This window comes from Topomyia yanbarensis, chromosome 1 (genome assembly GCF_030247195.1).
Source record: "Topomyia yanbarensis strain Yona2022 chromosome 1, ASM3024719v1, whole genome shotgun sequence".
Taxonomy (NCBI): domain Eukaryota; kingdom Metazoa; phylum Arthropoda; class Insecta; order Diptera; family Culicidae; genus Topomyia; species Topomyia yanbarensis.
Window position 1 is genome coordinate 80,649,288 of NC_080670.1, and position 17,216 is coordinate 80,666,503.

General features: G+C 39.9%; 1 protein-coding gene across 1 annotated transcript in view; it reads right to left on the minus strand.

The window, feature by feature from the left end:
- Positions 1-7,861: 7,861 nt before the first annotated feature.
- LOC131678012 (ADP-ribosylation factor 2) overlaps positions 7,862-17,216 on the minus strand; it is a 117,107-nt gene continuing 107,752 nt past the window's right edge. The window contains exon 3 of the mRNA XM_058958138.1: positions 7,862-8,362. Coding sequence (XP_058814121.1) covers positions 8,276-8,362 — 87 coding nt within the window. The 3' untranslated portion in view covers positions 7,862-8,275. The remainder of the gene's footprint in view (positions 8,363-17,216) is intronic.

Genomic DNA, 17,216 nt, shown 5'->3' on the forward strand with positions numbered 1-17,216 from the left:
ATCAAGGGACCACTATACGGAGGGATATGTGTATTATAGACGCCGAATAGGCACGTACGTTGCTCAGATCCAGCCACAGAAAATGAAACCAGCAACAGCAACAGACGTGAAAGCTAAAGCAATCCACAACGAACCCAGCCAACACCTCCAATATGTTGAATCAAAACAGAATACTCCTTGAATGGTGGATTTCCGGAGAGAAAATCAACTCGCAAAACGTTCTCGAAATAGACAAGCCTACAACTCTCTGCAGTGAGTGCCCTCCCGGTTCACTGACATCGGAGCCAGATAAAAGCGCATCCCGGTTAAGTCCCAGCCGCAGCTCCCACCAGTTCCCCACATCGAAAAATGCCCGGACACCGATCCCAACAGTGGCAACGGCATCAAGCATCCACCACTCAAGCGCTCAACATCAGCACTTCACAGCAAAATCAGCAGCACCACCGGCGACAACAACAGCAGCAAATAAGACCTCCCAGATGACAAACCATCATCCGACCACTCGACAAACAATGGCCTCGTCCAGGAATCGAACTCAACCCAATGATCCGACAAACAACCACAACCAGTGTAAACAGCCCAAGACAATCAGGGTCATACGCAGATGGCCAACAGCAGAAGCAGCATACACAGCAACAACACCTCCACACAGTGTTGCTAAAAGAGCGAGAAGCCAACACACCCTCCTCGTTCGCCAGCGAGCGCGAGACTCACACTGTATGCTCCCTACTGCTGTACACACGTTTTCGAAGAACTCGCAAATATGTGACGATCAGCACGAGCGGCAAATATGCTTGATTCATGTGAGCTATCTTCCTTCGCTATAGGCTCGTGTGTCACTCGCACTCTTGTCGGCTCGCTAGATTTTAGCTCTAACGGCGAGTGGGTTCCCATGATGGGACTCCTCGGCTGCGAGTTTTCACTGCATGCCACCCACTCTCGTGTGCTAAGCACTCTTTACAGCTCTGAAGATGTTTATTAGAACAGCTCGTATACACTCTTTTAGCAACTGGGAGCGCTCGTTAAGGAGCGAAGGGATCAGGTACGGCATTCTGATGAAATCCTAGAACAATGCAAGCAAAAACTAACTAAACTAACAGTGCGCGCGTTCGCATTAAATTATAATTGCATACATACGTTATCTGTCTATACAGGTTTATACCGGTCGTATTTAAAGAACAAATTAAATATATTGTTTTTCATATTATTCTTCAGAAAAAAAAGTGCTCAAACTGAAAGTAATTTTGTTATACGATTTAGATGGCAAGGTGACAATGGACCTCTCGTTAAGGTTTATGTATACATTCATTATGAATGAAAAATTTTCAGTCAGGCAAAGCCACACATACGAGCGTTCGAAGAGAAGACGTTCAACCATTTCCATGTCGAGGAATGCCGCGGAGGACATAACTCTTGGTACAATTGTATGAAATAGGAAATTCAATAAGATTTTTTAAACATAGACTTGTAGTTACTCGATGAACCAAAAAAAAAATACAACAGTTGGAATTTCGGAAAATGGCATAAGAAAAACCGAAAAATAAAATTCGTTCACTTTTCTTCAAAATAACGAGGAAGATTTTTGTATTCCATTTTCCCTTAGTTCATCGACTACACATGTTATGCATTCTCATAAAAAATCAGATCAATTCGTTGATTGGTTTTTGAATTATCGGCAATTTGAAAAATGCGGTTTCGAGAAAGATGCTAATAAAGTTGCCGATAGGCTGAAATCGTTGAAACGCATGGTTGTTTAGAACAAAAAAGATCAGTGTGGTCACCGAGATTGCACTGGGCTTTTCTAGAGGTTTAATACTAACAATTAAACGAATAAAAAACATTAATGTTTTTTTACCCACTACACCAGGCAACCATGGGTAGGCGCTAGTGCACTGAGTGCACACTGCTCTGAAAATCTAGCGAAATCGTCTTAGAGCAACAGCGGCTGCTCGTTCAGTGGGCCATAAGTGCGACTTCCGGAGGGTTAAGGAAATAATACCACATATTCTATAAAAATCCATGCTGGCTAATGGGTTTGCATTTTTGTACCGATTATACACTTCTGAGCAAAAGTAAAGGGCGTATATTACGCACTTCTGGGCAGAAGGGAAGCATGTATGTGATATCCAGCAATAAAATCTAAAGCTTCTTAAGGATAGTTTCTTTTTTGAACAATGAAAATTGGAAACACGAATTTAATATAATTTATTGAAAAAAGTAAAAAAAACTAATCTGCTACTACCAATTTTACTAAGATGGTAAATGGAATAAAGTTCCGTCCCACTAATATATAGCAAATTATCGTGAGTAATTATTTGAACAGTATTGTGCAAACTGTTTTTTCGTCAAGAAGAATCAGTATTACCGAAAACAATGTTGTTCAGTCATGTTCAAATCTCAATTAGTACAGATTTATAAAACTTTGGTATATACTTGTTGAAATGATCTAAACCTAAGATTATGTGTATGAATAAGAAAAGCAAGTGAATCACGATAGTAGGAATTAATTCAGAGATATTTCATTTCTTTAGGCATTTTAATTTTCATTTAAATTCAGCATTTTCAAAATTTTCATTGTCAGCATTCAACCAAAACGCTCAAAGAGAAACTATTTTCATTTAAAGTTTGATTTTAATAATTACCTTAACTATTCTTTACATTTTGACTATTAATTCTATAATTTATCATCCCACATCCATGCTTTTTGTCAAATTTAAATATTGAATCATCCTTTATACTATTTAATTGCCATTGAAAATAACTTTTTATACTTAATTCGGCAAAACAACCCATTCGGGAAAATACCAACCGGCAAAATAAACCAGTTAATTCGTTATCTGGGAAAAGCCAGCGTGAGGAGTTGACGAGCAAGTAAAAATTACTATTTCAATGCAAGTATTGCTTTTGGCACAAAAACTTGATTCGAACCGTATTACGCACTTAACATTCTACTAAAAAAATTATCTCATAGACTGGTTAGTTCGACTGGCCTGTCTATGAGAGTACCATCTCTATAACTTCAAATACATGTGTTTTGACAGCTCGCAGTTTTCAGTAGCAGCTTGATTACTCACACTTTTAAAGTGCAGAGTTCAGGTTAGTGGAAAGTGCGCAAAATCATTCACTAGAGATTTCTTCTAATATAGTCCGCTGGTTGTATCAATTTGGGACTGTGAACGAATGTTTTAGAATATATAACGCATAGAGCACTTTTCTTACAGCTGATAGATTCGCTCTGATTCCGTCGTAATTTGGAGGACAAGGACAGCGTATATTGGAATTGGTCACGAAATATTCAATAAATTAAGTCCTTATGTTTAGAAATTCACTTTATGACGGTAGTCGATCTCCTACATACATCTTCTATAGAAGCCAATGTTTGTTAATGGGTTTGAATTTTTGTAGTGAACCGCATTAAATACGTTTATCTCGAAACCATGTATTTAATCCGAATATCCGATTCATTTAATGCCAAATGTACCAGGAATGGTCATAGATGTATACTACCCATCATCGCATATTTGTACGGTATTATTTGGGATTTCCTATCTTTATGGGACTAACTCTTGTAGTAACTATTTAATTCGATATTTTACGAAAATTATCTGAGCGATTTATGCATATATTTTTTCAGTGACATATTTGACAATAAAAACTGTTCCTGTCATTTCATTATCCCACAAAAAATCTCAAACTTCAATATAAGTATATTTGACCAAAAACTAATTATTTTAAGAAGTGCATATGTGCAGCATTGAGGGGAATTATATATATTTGACATGTTAAGGTTCCACATATTTATAAATGTGAATCCAAGCGATATTGCAATTTTTTTTAAATTTACGTTTTAACGCAACTGCATTTCATTCGGGTGCGTTTATTTTTCTTTTCCGTTATACCAGCGTCATATCAACCTCAATGCAGACGATACATTAGCTTCCATCAACGTAAATGTCCGTCAACGCCACGTCGTCGTTCCACCAAGATAAGTTGAATGCGTCTCTCGTTCACACTTCCCGTACGTCAAAGCATTCCGTGCTGTTGATGTTGTGTGTGAATACCTCCATTTAACCGCATATTTTGACGTTCCCATGACGTGCTGTACCGGTGACGAAAGCCAGACGTATTGTGCAAATCGATCGTCAAACAGCCGCGGCTTAGACTTTGTACATAAAATATCCGAATAAATTCATTTTCCTACATTCTTGGTCTACCAACGAAGAACGAAATGCGAGTGGGAGCGAGAGCGCTAGCGACTGCAAGAGTGCGAGTGAAGGCGAACGCGTTTAAGAGTGCGAGAGGATACGAGTGGGTTAAAGAGCGCGAGTGGCTACGAGTGGGAGTACAGACGAGTGGGAGCATGGGCGAGTGGGAGCACGGACGAGTGGTAGCAGCAGTAGGAGTGAGCGCCAGTGGGTGGGTGTGAACGAAAGAGTGGGTATCAATATGTGCAATTTGAGTCGCTTTTGGCCGACTGGCACTCGCAGAAATTCTACCCGGCTGGGGAGTGAACGAAAGAAAGGCATGCATGGAGTACACTCGGATACGAGTGTTGGGCGCAATGAGAACACGCGAATGAGAAATACAAGAGTTATTTTTACGAGTTCAGCAACACTGCCTCCACAAACAGCAGCAACAGCACACGATACAGTTCCAGACAGCGGGACCAACGCAAGTAGAAGGAACCACTCCCCGACCGGTGCAGCAGTCGCAGTACGGTGAGTAGTTTTTGGTTAGTTCCTTCAATCTCGAAGCGACCAGTACCTTGTCTCCCACTTCCTTGAAGAAGAAAAAATCGGGTTCGCAAAATTCACAGCTTGTTTAAGGATAATTAGGACCCGGCGAACCAACAACAACCCTACAGAACTCAGCACTTATTCAACAACTAGCATAGGGCAGAAAGCACGATAGTAAGCAGGTAGACGGCCAAGCAATGAAACATTGGGAGACTTGACCAAGCGCGAGATTTCACGATTATCAATAACGTGTTCTATTTGGTTCTTTTTTTTTAAATATTTTTATACTTGTTTCGATCCCATCAGGTCATATTAAAAGTTTGGAGTAAAAAATCCTTTCCTCGTAGAAAATATTTCGTAATTCATGAATTTGCGTTAAATCATATAATATTTTATTAAACCTTGTATGGACATATCTACTAGAGTAATTAAAAACAAATTTGGGGGGTCTTGACAAAGATTTTATGGGAAGACTTGACCAAGTAGCAATAAGCTGAAGAAATGCAAAATTTCTGATATTGACTATTCTGTAGTACCCATTGTGCATCGCGTCACAAAAAATCCCACCTTAAACGCCATTCTTTATCTTTATAGTACTAGTCAACAAAGCTAGTAGTTTTTTCAAGATGTGTAAACAATGTACTGTTAATCCCAAAAAGGAAATGCATTAAATGACCTCGACAATATGGAAAAACATGATTACAGCATGTTTTATGTTCAAAATTCTCTTGGTAAAGTCTCCCCACTGCGGGGAAAAAACGATCACAGAAATTTTTTTATAACTTTTAAAAAAGTAAATTAAAAATTCTGCAAAAAATCACCAATAAGCACAATATTTTTGCACATTACATTTCAACCAGTTTTGGAGGATTGAAAACACTTTTGGAGATTTACGAAAGCCTGGTCTAGTCTCCCAATGTTCTACCTGCTTGGTATCGTGCTTATTGCCCTATGCTAATTATTAAATAATTATTGAATTCTGCAGGGTTGTCGTTGGTTCACCAGGTCCTTGTCCTCATCGGTCTTGCTCGGTATCATTTCGTGCTGCTGATAGGATTGGATAGAGCTCACTGCACTTTCGGAATCGTACTAACATCAACACCTGCATGTCGTCTGCCTGGAAAAGAAGAAAATTCGAAATCAGTACGGATATGGAGTAGGTTGATCGATATTGAACATTAGTTTGTGACGTTACTACAGAAATCCCAATACACGTTGGGAATTATCCCTAAACAAGCTGTGAATTTTGCGAACCCGATTTTTTCTTCTTCAAGGAAGTGGGAGAAACGGTACTGGTCGCTTCGAGATTGAAGGAACTATCCAAAAATTACTCACCGTACTGCGACTGCTGCACCGGCCGAGTAGTGGTTTCTTCTATTTGCGTTGGTCCCGCTGTCTGGAACTGTATCGTGTGCCGTTGCTGCTGTTTGTGAAGGTGTTGTTGCTGTGTATGCTGCTTCTGCTGTTGGCCATCTGCGTATGACCCTTGGGCTGTTTACACTGGTTGTGGTAGTTTGTCGGATCATTGGGTTGGGTTCGATTCCTGGTCGAGGCCATTGCTTGTCGAGCGGTCGGATGATAGTTTTTCATCTGGGCTGCTGTTATTTTTGCAGGTGGTGCTGCTGATCTTTCTGTGAAATGTTGATAAGCGCTTGAATAGTGGATGCTTGATGCCGTTACTACTGTTGGGACCGGTGTCGAGGTAGAGATATTTTTATGTAAGGCACTGATGGGAACTACAGCTTGCGCTTTTGTCTCACTCCGATATCAATAAACCAGGAAGGCACTCACTGCAGAGAATTGCAAACTTATCTATTTTAGGCACGTTTTGCAAAGCGATTTACTCCCTGGAAATCCACCATTCAAAAAATATTCTGTTTTGATTCAACATATCGGAAGTGTTGGCTGAGCTCGTTGTAAACTGTTTTAGATTTCACACATGTTGCTGTTGCTGATGCTGCACCATCCGCCGCTGCAGGATCCGAGCAACCGTCGTGGCTGTAATGTTGTTGGTTTGTGGATTCTGGGATATAATTAAGGTTATTGGATGTTGCTGGATTTTAAGTTGCTTTTGTTTTTGTCACTGCTGTTGTATCGGTTGAATGTTGATAATAGTTGACTGATTGACACATTTGAATGTTTTACAATGGCATATGAGGATCTAGCCAACGTTGATCTAGCGGTTTGGCACAGAAGATGTAAAAATGGTTAATGTTTAGCAAACCTTGAAACACCTACTATTGGACGTATCGTAGCTAGTTGGATTGCGAACGCAAACGTAAACAAATTTTATGAATTTATTTTCTTCCGTGACGTGACTCAGAAAATTGCGATTCTCACAGTCACTTTGGTGACGTTTGTCACAAAAATGTCACCTCACCCAAAGTGACTCTCGGAATACCTCTCCGTGAGTGACGTGACTGGCAAGTGACGCGACGGTGACTCAAGTGACGTGAGTGACGTGACTGTGAGAATAGGGCCCGAGATGACGGTGAGAATAGAGCCTCTGTACAATTAGGTGAAACATTTCGGAACGGTCATTTATTATACATTCTATGGGAAATCGTCTCTACTTTTCGAATGTCATGGTTTCGTTTTGCCCCTTTTTGCCCGGAGGGGTTAAAATCGACATTTTTAAATGTTTGCTGACATGGAGGAGCATGGTGATTAGAGCAAATTATCAACTGAATAAAACGTAAACAAACACTTTGTAGATATTGAAAGTAGTTTTATCCAATTATTATGTTGTTATATCTAGTTTTAGTTATATCGAATCAGTAAAAAATGATTATCATAAAAATGGTATTATGCTAATAAGAAAGGTTCGAGAGCACTGTATGGAAAAATTTATCTCATCTTCTATAACTTTTGACATTAAAAATGATCTCAGCATCCTAAAATTTATTCAGCCGGATTGAGCAACATTTTTGGTTTTGTCCGACTTTTATTCGAAGACCCGCCACTGTGCCTCGTCTAACGTTGGTCCACCGAACGATTTGGGCGATTTTTAAATCTTAAAGTTCATAGGGAGAAGCGGTCCTCTCCACCACAGCCTAACTGCAATCATTTCTAGAAAAGAATACATTCAAGGAATTCATCTAAATGGCAAATAAAACAAAAAAATATTTTGATTTTTTTTACAGCAAAATATATTCTTGAAACTTACAAATAATAAATGTAGTGGTATTTGATTGCCTGCGTTCATCATATACATACCAATTATTTATTACGTCTTTTTTCAACTGTGTAATTTGGAAAGGATAAACATCTAATTTCTGTTTCCTTAGCTCGTTCGCAAAAAAAATATAATCACGCTTCAACTGTACTGCAATTTGTTACTCGGGAAAATATTAAACATAATAGTTTATCCTACATGAATACGGTTGTATCGGTTGTTTTATTAATCCTATCTCATTCTAGGTTTATCAATGAATATAAATGTGTTCTTTAGATTTAGATGTGAAAAAATTCAAACAACTAATACCGATTCGTGGCGAAACAAAACGCTCAGCGCACATTGTTTGACAGTAACCGTCTCATCATTTTTTGGCGAGCTCATTGGATAGCCAGTCTAAACCCTCATATAAACCGTGTCCTTGGGTGGCACATGTCGCCTGTATATACCACTGTAAAGATATAAAAAACAAAGTTGGTTAAAATCAATGCAATCGATATTGTGTTTCGTAGAATCAAGATTTAAACCATCTGCTACCCTACCATTTCTAGGATATTCAAAACACGTTCAAGAATATTAAGAATACAATCATAATGTGTGTCATGTCCAGGGCTGGAAACGTGACTTTTTTATGAACGTCACTTACAAACTTACAAACTTTCACGCTGCTGCCCGAGCAGGAAAGTCATAGACGAATTTCATGGTTGGTGTACGTATGAATGTCGTTCAATGAATGTAATCTCTTTGGTGTGCGTGAATGCCGCCACACAGCAGTTTTGTTTCCCACCACCAAGGCTGGAAGAAGTCATTTCGAATTTCATTTTAAAGGTCTAAGGTCTATCCGCACTAGACCGAAATATTTCGTCAATCACTTTTGCTTGAACGGCTTGAACAGAGGCGCGTCTGAGAGAATCAAAGCGGATAGATTGGTTTTCCAACCGGTGCGGAATTGATTCTATGCCGGGATGGCCCTCGCGGATAGCTAGGATTTCTTCCGATTTTACTTTCAGGTGGTTTTTTTTCGAGATGGATGTTCAAATTTGTTTATGAACACCACAACGTTGGATATTTATGCTATTCGCGGGTCCCGGTTGTATGTTGTACATCGGTAGGAAGAATGTTCTCGATTTGTTGACGAATAAAGTTGTAGAGAACGAAAAAATATTAATGTTTTGTGAGTTTTTATTATGATTAGGGCGTACAAAGCCAAATGTCAAAATTTATTTTCAGTGGAAATTCCGGACAAATAGTTACTCGTCAATCACAGATGTGGTAGTAAACAAAAGAGAAAAGTTTTCTACTGTGATCTCTGTTCAGCAAGTAACGGCTTGTCTGGAATTTCCATACAAAAAGCAATTTGAACGTTGGCTTTCACGCCGTATTCATATGTTTGTTGAGAATTGTAGCAAACATTTTGAAGCATCACACCTAGTTTAAATTACTAGGTAATTTTTTTTAGAGATCTTGGTTCGGGCATCAACACAGTACAGTAATGTTTCGATTATATCACGGTTGTTCTGTATTTGAAGCGTGATATATTCAAAGCAAAACAAAAAATTACATTCAGACAGTAATAAAAAAGTTAAAGTTAAAAAAAATAAATCGTGGTAGAGTAATGAGCCTATTTTTGCTATGTTTCTATTATCACAATAACCATATGAAGCGTCTGCCATCTTTGTTCAACGCATTGGGTCAAATGGTGTGGCATCACAGGATAATTTTTCCCTACACAGCTTCACTTTACGTAGCCAGTACCGTTTCTTAACCCTCCGGCACTCGAGCCATTGTACTTGATACAACACTTTCAGAAACTCTTCTTTCAGCACATTCGGGGAGCTATTGGCGCGAGTGCCGGAGGGTTAAAATTGTTGAACCACCCAAAATTAAACTTGAAGGAATCTGGCACAGTAACGTTTTGGGCAAATATCTTGACTTAAAGTCAGTGTATTTGAAGAGACTATAGTTCAGTTCTCGTTGTTTCAACATCCATAGAAATATTCCCACCTCCCATTGTTAATATTGTCCTTCCAAAGGAAAAGTATTCTCATCAATGCAAGAGTAAATGCATATCTCGGCATACCAATCATATCTTGCATATTTTGTTTTTCTTATGATTTTGCTATATTTTCCTGTGGACATTGACATTAAGATACTTTTTAGTTGGACAATGGCCCAGTTAAAAAGTAACCAACCAGTGAATCACGACTGTACTTTTATTGTAAAGGGAAGTACATTTTACCTTTTAACGTTAGGATTTTGGCTTGTTTTCGCACGGGTTAAGAAAATAGCAATATCATGTCATTAAAAAATCCAAAACCATATAAACTTGCTCCTGTATCTACCTAGTAGCGACTTGTTTTATCTTTGAATTGGGGTCCTGTAAAATGCGTGAATGTTTACCTAGAAATGGGACAAGTACAAAACAGTACCAATCCTTTATTGCCTATCGTAACCTAATTTGGAACCCTCCTTATTTTGGACGATTTCATACATTTGTACCCTTTACTGTCAATTACTCCAAATTCGTTTGGTTTTATGAAGATAATTATATTCTTTGGGTTGTGTTTAAGTCCCAGCATAATTAGTTTATCTCTAATTTCTTTAAATTAATCAAAATTCACAGTTGAAAAATTGATATCGGAAACGATTCATAATTCAACGATTTCCAGCAGAAATCGGGAGAAGTGATGCACTTTTAAATTGGATTTAAGAGTAAAAATTTATTGTTTTTAAATTATCTAATAATTTTGTCTCTATTTGGATCTTGCATTTTATGTATTTGAAATGGTTAGTTTGTGAAGTTTTACTTAGAAGTATAAAATAACTGGTGTCCAAAATATGTCGTAAAAATAAGAGCGTCAAAATATTTCGGACACAGCTAGATTTTCTTTCGTAATAGCAGTCTGTTTATCAATTTAGAATAACCAAAATTATCACTTTATCAATTATTTTTTTTGCGGTGCGGTTGCGGTAAAAGCTCTTTCCCGCACCGCCTCTGCGGGAAAAAGGTGCTAAACCTCACCGCAGATTTTGCCGTGCGGGTGCGGTAAATACCGCGCGGTTGTGGTAATTACCGCAACCGCGACGAACCCTATGTACAAAACTATTGATTTTCAACGGCCAACAATTTCTCCTTCAATATAAAACTCATTATCAAAAAGCTGAAAACATTTCCATTTTGACGCATCGGCGGACCCCCCTGCGCATTGTAAATGTTCAAAACTATTGATTTTCAACGGCCAACGAATTCCCCTTCAATATAAAACTCATTACTAAAAAGTTTAAAACATTTCCATTTTCACGCATCGGCGAACCCCCCTACGCATTTTAAATGTCAAAACTATTGATTTTCAACGGTCAACAATTTTCCCTTCAATGTAAAACTCATTACTGAAAACTTGAAAACATTTGCATTTTGACGCATCGGCGGACCCCCCTGCGCATTTTAAATGTCAAAACTATTGATTTTCAACGGCCAACGAATTCCCCTTCAATATAAAACTCATTACCAAAAAGCTGAAAACATTTCCATTTTCACGCATCGGCAGACCCCCTGCGCATTATAAATGTACAAAACTATTGATTTTCAACGGCCAACAACTTCTCCTTCAATATAAAACTCATTACTAAAAAGTTGAAAATATTTCCATTTTGACGCATCAGCGAATTGTAAATATACGAAACTATAGATTTTCAATGGCCAACAACTTTCCCTTCAACGATACTATGTGACCGCTAACATTTTGCTTGCAGTCCTTTCCTATAGCAAGCGAAAAACGAACTGCCGCACATTCCAATCTTGCAAATATGAGCCATGAATGTCGTTCACTACATTCATTTTGAGCCGCTGCTAAGAAATTTATTTGCAACAGTTCCAACGCAACGGATGATGCAAGTAAAACACACGGGCCATTCACAAACATTCGCAACAACTAGCGAACGAAACCCAACTACGGCAGCAAGCCGAATAACCGAACTTTTACGAACATGTAACAGGCACGATCAGCAGCACGAACGTTTTTGCTTTTCTCTCGTCCGTTTACATGCACAGCAGCCAAAGTCAAACTAGCAGCGGTGCTGTCGTATTGGTTTTTTCCGAACTTTCGCTCAAAAATGTCATTTGAAATGACTTCTTCCAGCCTTGGTCATGTCACTATACTACGAGAAACTCTTCACAACATTTTCACCATTCGTAACCGAGCGCTCTTTCGTTACAGTCGAGTTGTTTGTTGTAACATTACCTTGAGTTAGGCGGTATCGGTGAAGCAAGGGCTGGAGTATAAACAATATAAACTTTAAATTGTGTCAGGCAGTGCAGTGTAGTGCGGTGCTAAACAGTTTTCTTAGCTGAAAGACGGCTTGTTTAGACGAGCTATACCAGCTCGCTACTGTGTGAAGGTCACGCGGGTGACGGGTAAAAGAAACGAACGATCAATTCACCTACCAGCACGGCAGGGACCAACTGGTGAAGTGTTTCGTTTTTTTATTTTTCTTATCGATATTTTTTTATCGCTTTTTAATTTTTTTATTGATGTTATGGACGATCTACTTCCCCCCCTTTCCCCCAATGTCTCACAGCACCCCCCCGAGTCAAGGTTTACCAGGATGGATCCACTGGTCATTGGGTGGTATACTTTCGGCCCAAAAATAAACCGTTAAACAGCATAACTGTTGCACGGGAGCTGACAAAACGTTACTCGGCCGTAACCGAGATTAAAAAGGTTCAGTCAGATAAACTGTGCGTAGTCGTTACTGACTTGAAACAGGCCAATGGTATCGTTAGCAATAGCCTCTTTACGTTGGAGTATCGCGTCTACATTCCTTCTCGTGATATGGAGATCGACGGTGTGGTAAGTGATGCGGGTCTAACTGTCGATGATCTGATGAATGATGGGGTTGGCCGCTTTAAAGTTAGGGTCAACCTTCAATCAGTTAAGATTTTGGAGTGCAAGCAATTGCACTCAAAGTCCATCAAAGATGGGAATTACTATCCATCAGACTCGTTTCGCGTAACCTTCACCGGATCTGCACTTCCGAGCTACGTTGAAGTGGGAGAAGCTCGTCTACCTGTGCGTCTGTTTGTACCGCGGGTCATGAATTGTTCCAATTGCAAGCAGCTAGGTCACACGACCACCTAGCAACAAGCAACGGTGCGGTAAATGTGGCGAACGCCAAGCGGATGATATTTGCAGTAGGCCCGCTGAGAAGTGTGTTTACTGTGGGGAGAATCCGCATGCACTTTTGGCATGCCCAACGTACAAACTTCGCGCGGATAAACTGAAGCGATCCGCCAAAGATCGCTCTTACGCAGAAATGCTTAAAAGAGCTGTTCCATTTATCTCCGAAAACCCATTCGCTCTCTTGCCAACTGACGATAACGCCTCTAACGACCCTTGCGACGGGCATTCTTTGGCTCCGCTTGGAAGCTCTAGACCTAATCCAAACTCACCTGAACCTTCTCGTAAGGGTCCAAGGTTGTCCCAAATAAGGACACAAAATAAAAATAATTCATGAACTGGAAATGCTGCTACAAATCCGAAGATAATACCTCCTGGTTTTGGGAAATTTAGATACAACCAGGAGTTCCCAGTACTCCCCGAGGCACCAAAAATCCCAAGTGCTCCCACTTTACAGTCAGAAACCCAACCTAAAACGAGATTCCTTAAATTCTCTGACATTGTGGACAGCTTTCAACATTATCGATCCTCAGAAAAGCTTGCTGGTTGCTATTCCACCAACAGTAAGAACATTTTTAAAATAGTTGACTGATCAATGGCCCCTCCTTACAGCGATCGTATCCTTCGATGGCTAACTTATTAAACGGAATCACGGATCTGATCACTGTTTTACAGTGGAACTGCAGAAGTATTATCCCCAAAATTGATTCATTAAAACACTTGATAGATTACAATAATTGCGATGCCTTTTCCCTATGTGAAACATGGCTTACTTCTAATATAAACCTCAACTTCCACGATTTTAACACTATCCGCTTGAATCGAGAAGACTTTTAGGGATCAAAAAGTGCTACTCCTTCAATCGAATCAATCTCCCTTCGACGCTAGGCATTGAAGTTGTCAATTGTCAAACAACAATCAAAGGCAAAGATCTTTGCGTTGCTTCTATTTACATTCCTCCTAGGGCCATGATGGGATATCGAAGACTCTCCAACGTGACACCTTTCCTCGCCTCGCCTGCTTCTTGGAGACTTTAACTCTCACGGTACATGATGGGGATGTCTGTCCGACGATAATCGATCCTGAATCTGAACACAGGGGAAATGACACGGATTCCTAGACCACCAGCGCAAGCAAGTGCACTGGACATATCTCTATGCTCGACATCACTACGGTTAGATTACAAGCTGAATGTAATATCTGATCTCCACGGTAGTGACCACCTGCCGATTGTAATTGCAACCACCACACGTTCAAACCTTCGGAACCAATCAATGTTCCCTATGACCTCACACAAAACATTGATTGGAAGAGCTACGCTGCTGAGATATCCAAAACTAGGTAAGGTAAGAGTATAAGTTTTTGTCCAACTCGATTCTCGATATCGCGATTCAAACTCAGACGAAACGAGTACCCGACGTGAACACCAAAAAACGTTCTCCCAACCCGTGGTGGGACAAGGAGTGCTCAGACGTGTATGCGGAGTAGGCTGCCGCGTATAAAGCCTTCCGGAACGATGTGTTAGCCGCTAGCGCTAGCTATCGACTGTACGCGATATTAGAAAAGCGAACGAAAATTTAATGAAAGCCAAGAAACGCAGTTACTGGCGCCGGTTTGTCGACGGGGGAAACATCGATGAGCACCCTTTGGGGCACGACCCGACGTATGCGAAACCGAAACAGTACTAACGAGAGTGTGGAATATTCAAACCGTTGGATATTCGATTTCGCCAAGAAGGTTTGTCCGGATTCCCCAGCCCACAAAATCTACCGCGCCGCGTAGCCACACAATACCGCGAACAAAACACTGTTTTCGATGGTGGAGTTCTCACTTGCTCTCTTATCATGTAACAATAAAGCTCCAGAGCCAGATAAAATCAAATTCAACTTGTTGAAGAATCTACCAGACTCTGTCAAGAGACGCTTGTTGAAATTATATGTACAATATACAAAGTTGGATATCAAAAAAATTATTGAATATTCTGAAAGTACATACTTTTGAAAATATCTGCGCGAAATTTCATCCAGATCGGAGCACCAGATTGCAAACTACAGCCGTTCGCAGCGCGCAGGTTCTTCCACGAGTGAAATTAACACAAAACTTTAAACACAACTATTTCGGAACTATGTTTTTTGAAAAGTACCGTTGCGGTGAACGTGATATCTAAAAAACTATTCATCCGATCTTCATTTTTTTAAATTGTTTGTATTAATATTCTCGTGTACGTGAACGGTTCCTTTTTCATCCAATAATTCTCTATTCTTCGCAATGAATTTTTGTTTAAAATTTAAAACACTAAAAAACTCAATTTTTTGGTCAACATGTTTTTTATCGGAAAATTTTTTTATTGGGAAACCGATCCGTTCAAGTACACCACAATCCATTTTTCTTCAATAATCTTTATACTTTTTTGATTTCTATTGAGCGGTTCGACTTGGAGAGCGTTCACCGCAAACCTCTGCTAAAAAAACACGTCTCGGGGATAGGCTATAACTTCACCAACCTTGAATATTTTTTTTAATTCAATTGTTTTTTTTCGAACTTCAATTATACTACTAACGAACTGTTTTTCGCCTTTTCAAATAAAATTTGCATAAAACACTTTTAAAAAATCACGAACTTGGCTCACTTTTACGCCACAATTCTGGCATCTTTGGCAGTTTTTAGTATTTTTACAATCGCGATCTAATTTATTTTTGTTTTATGTGTTTATCTTGTTTATCGGTTGTACGAGTGCATTGAAATTTAGTGGCTTCAAGCACGATATTATCTAGTTGTGTTGATTCGTGAAAGTGCAAGTTTTGTTTGTGATTTTTGTTGACGTTATCACTGCGCACTACGTCACGCTCATTTTTTCCGCCAAAAGCGACATCTTCTGGTAGATAGCTGAGATCACACATTGCGTGCAAGTTCGCTTGGATTGACGCACGTTATCATACCCGTTAGTTATTTTGCGCATATTGCATATCCGCTAGGCGTTATTTCTACACCAAAAGCATGGCTTGTACCAACTGCTCGAAAGTGGTTAATGGTTCTGATCGAATAACATGTCGTGGCTACTGCGGAAATTCGTTCCACATGATTTGCGTCAAGATGGATTATGATGTTCGTGACGTCCTGGGAACCCACCCACGGAACCTGTTCTGGATGTGCAACGGCTGTGCTGACTTATTTTCGAATGATAATTTCCGTAGAATGGCTTCGCGTTGTTGCGACATAGTACCCGACGACAGTTCCTTGAAATCTATAAAGAATGACATAGCTGATTTGAAAGATGTCGTCAAAGCTCTCTCGGTTAAAGTTGACTCGAAACCGCTATCCCCAACCGTAAGCACGCCTAGGAAAGGGATTGCTGCATATAATCCAGTTTCTAACACGCCCAAGCGCAAACGTGAAGATGATCCGCTCAAAACAAAAATCCCTAATATTCGTGGATCAAAAGCTGCGTTTGAAACGATAAAAACAATTTCACCACCTGAGGAGTTAGGGGTTTACTTGTCAGCTTTCGATCCCAGCACGACGGATGATGAAATTTCTACGCTTGTAAAAGACTGTCTGGGGGTGGATCTGCAACCGAGAATAGTGCGTCTAGTTCCTAAGGACAAGGATCTCTCGTCTCTGAGCTTCATAAACTTTAAAGTTGGCGTTAGCAAATCATACAGGGATAAGGCTCTGTCCAAATACTCTTGGCCGGAGAACATCTACTTCCGTGAATTTGTGACCAATTCAAAAATTCAACGACCTATCATCAGGATTGCTGCGGAGAAGAATCCATCTGGTGGTGGACAGTAGCGCCAAGCTATTCTGGATAAACTCGTCTGTACAAAAACCCGGCGAGCGATCTCGGTGTACCTGACGAATCAGCGACTTCTTCTGTGTCAGGTAAAGCCAAGAAGGGTATATGTCCTTCCGAAACACTTCCAGATATGCACACCCTCAATGTAAATTTCACTTACAGTCTGATGATGAACACAACTTAATGGACTCTACCGCTGCAGCAAATCTTCAATGTCAAAATGAAAATTTCGATCGCATCGCATCTGTCCGCTCAGGTAAACATTTGAAGAATATATGTCCTTCCGAAGCTACACGTGATACTGCGCACCCTCAAGTACGCCTCCCATTGCA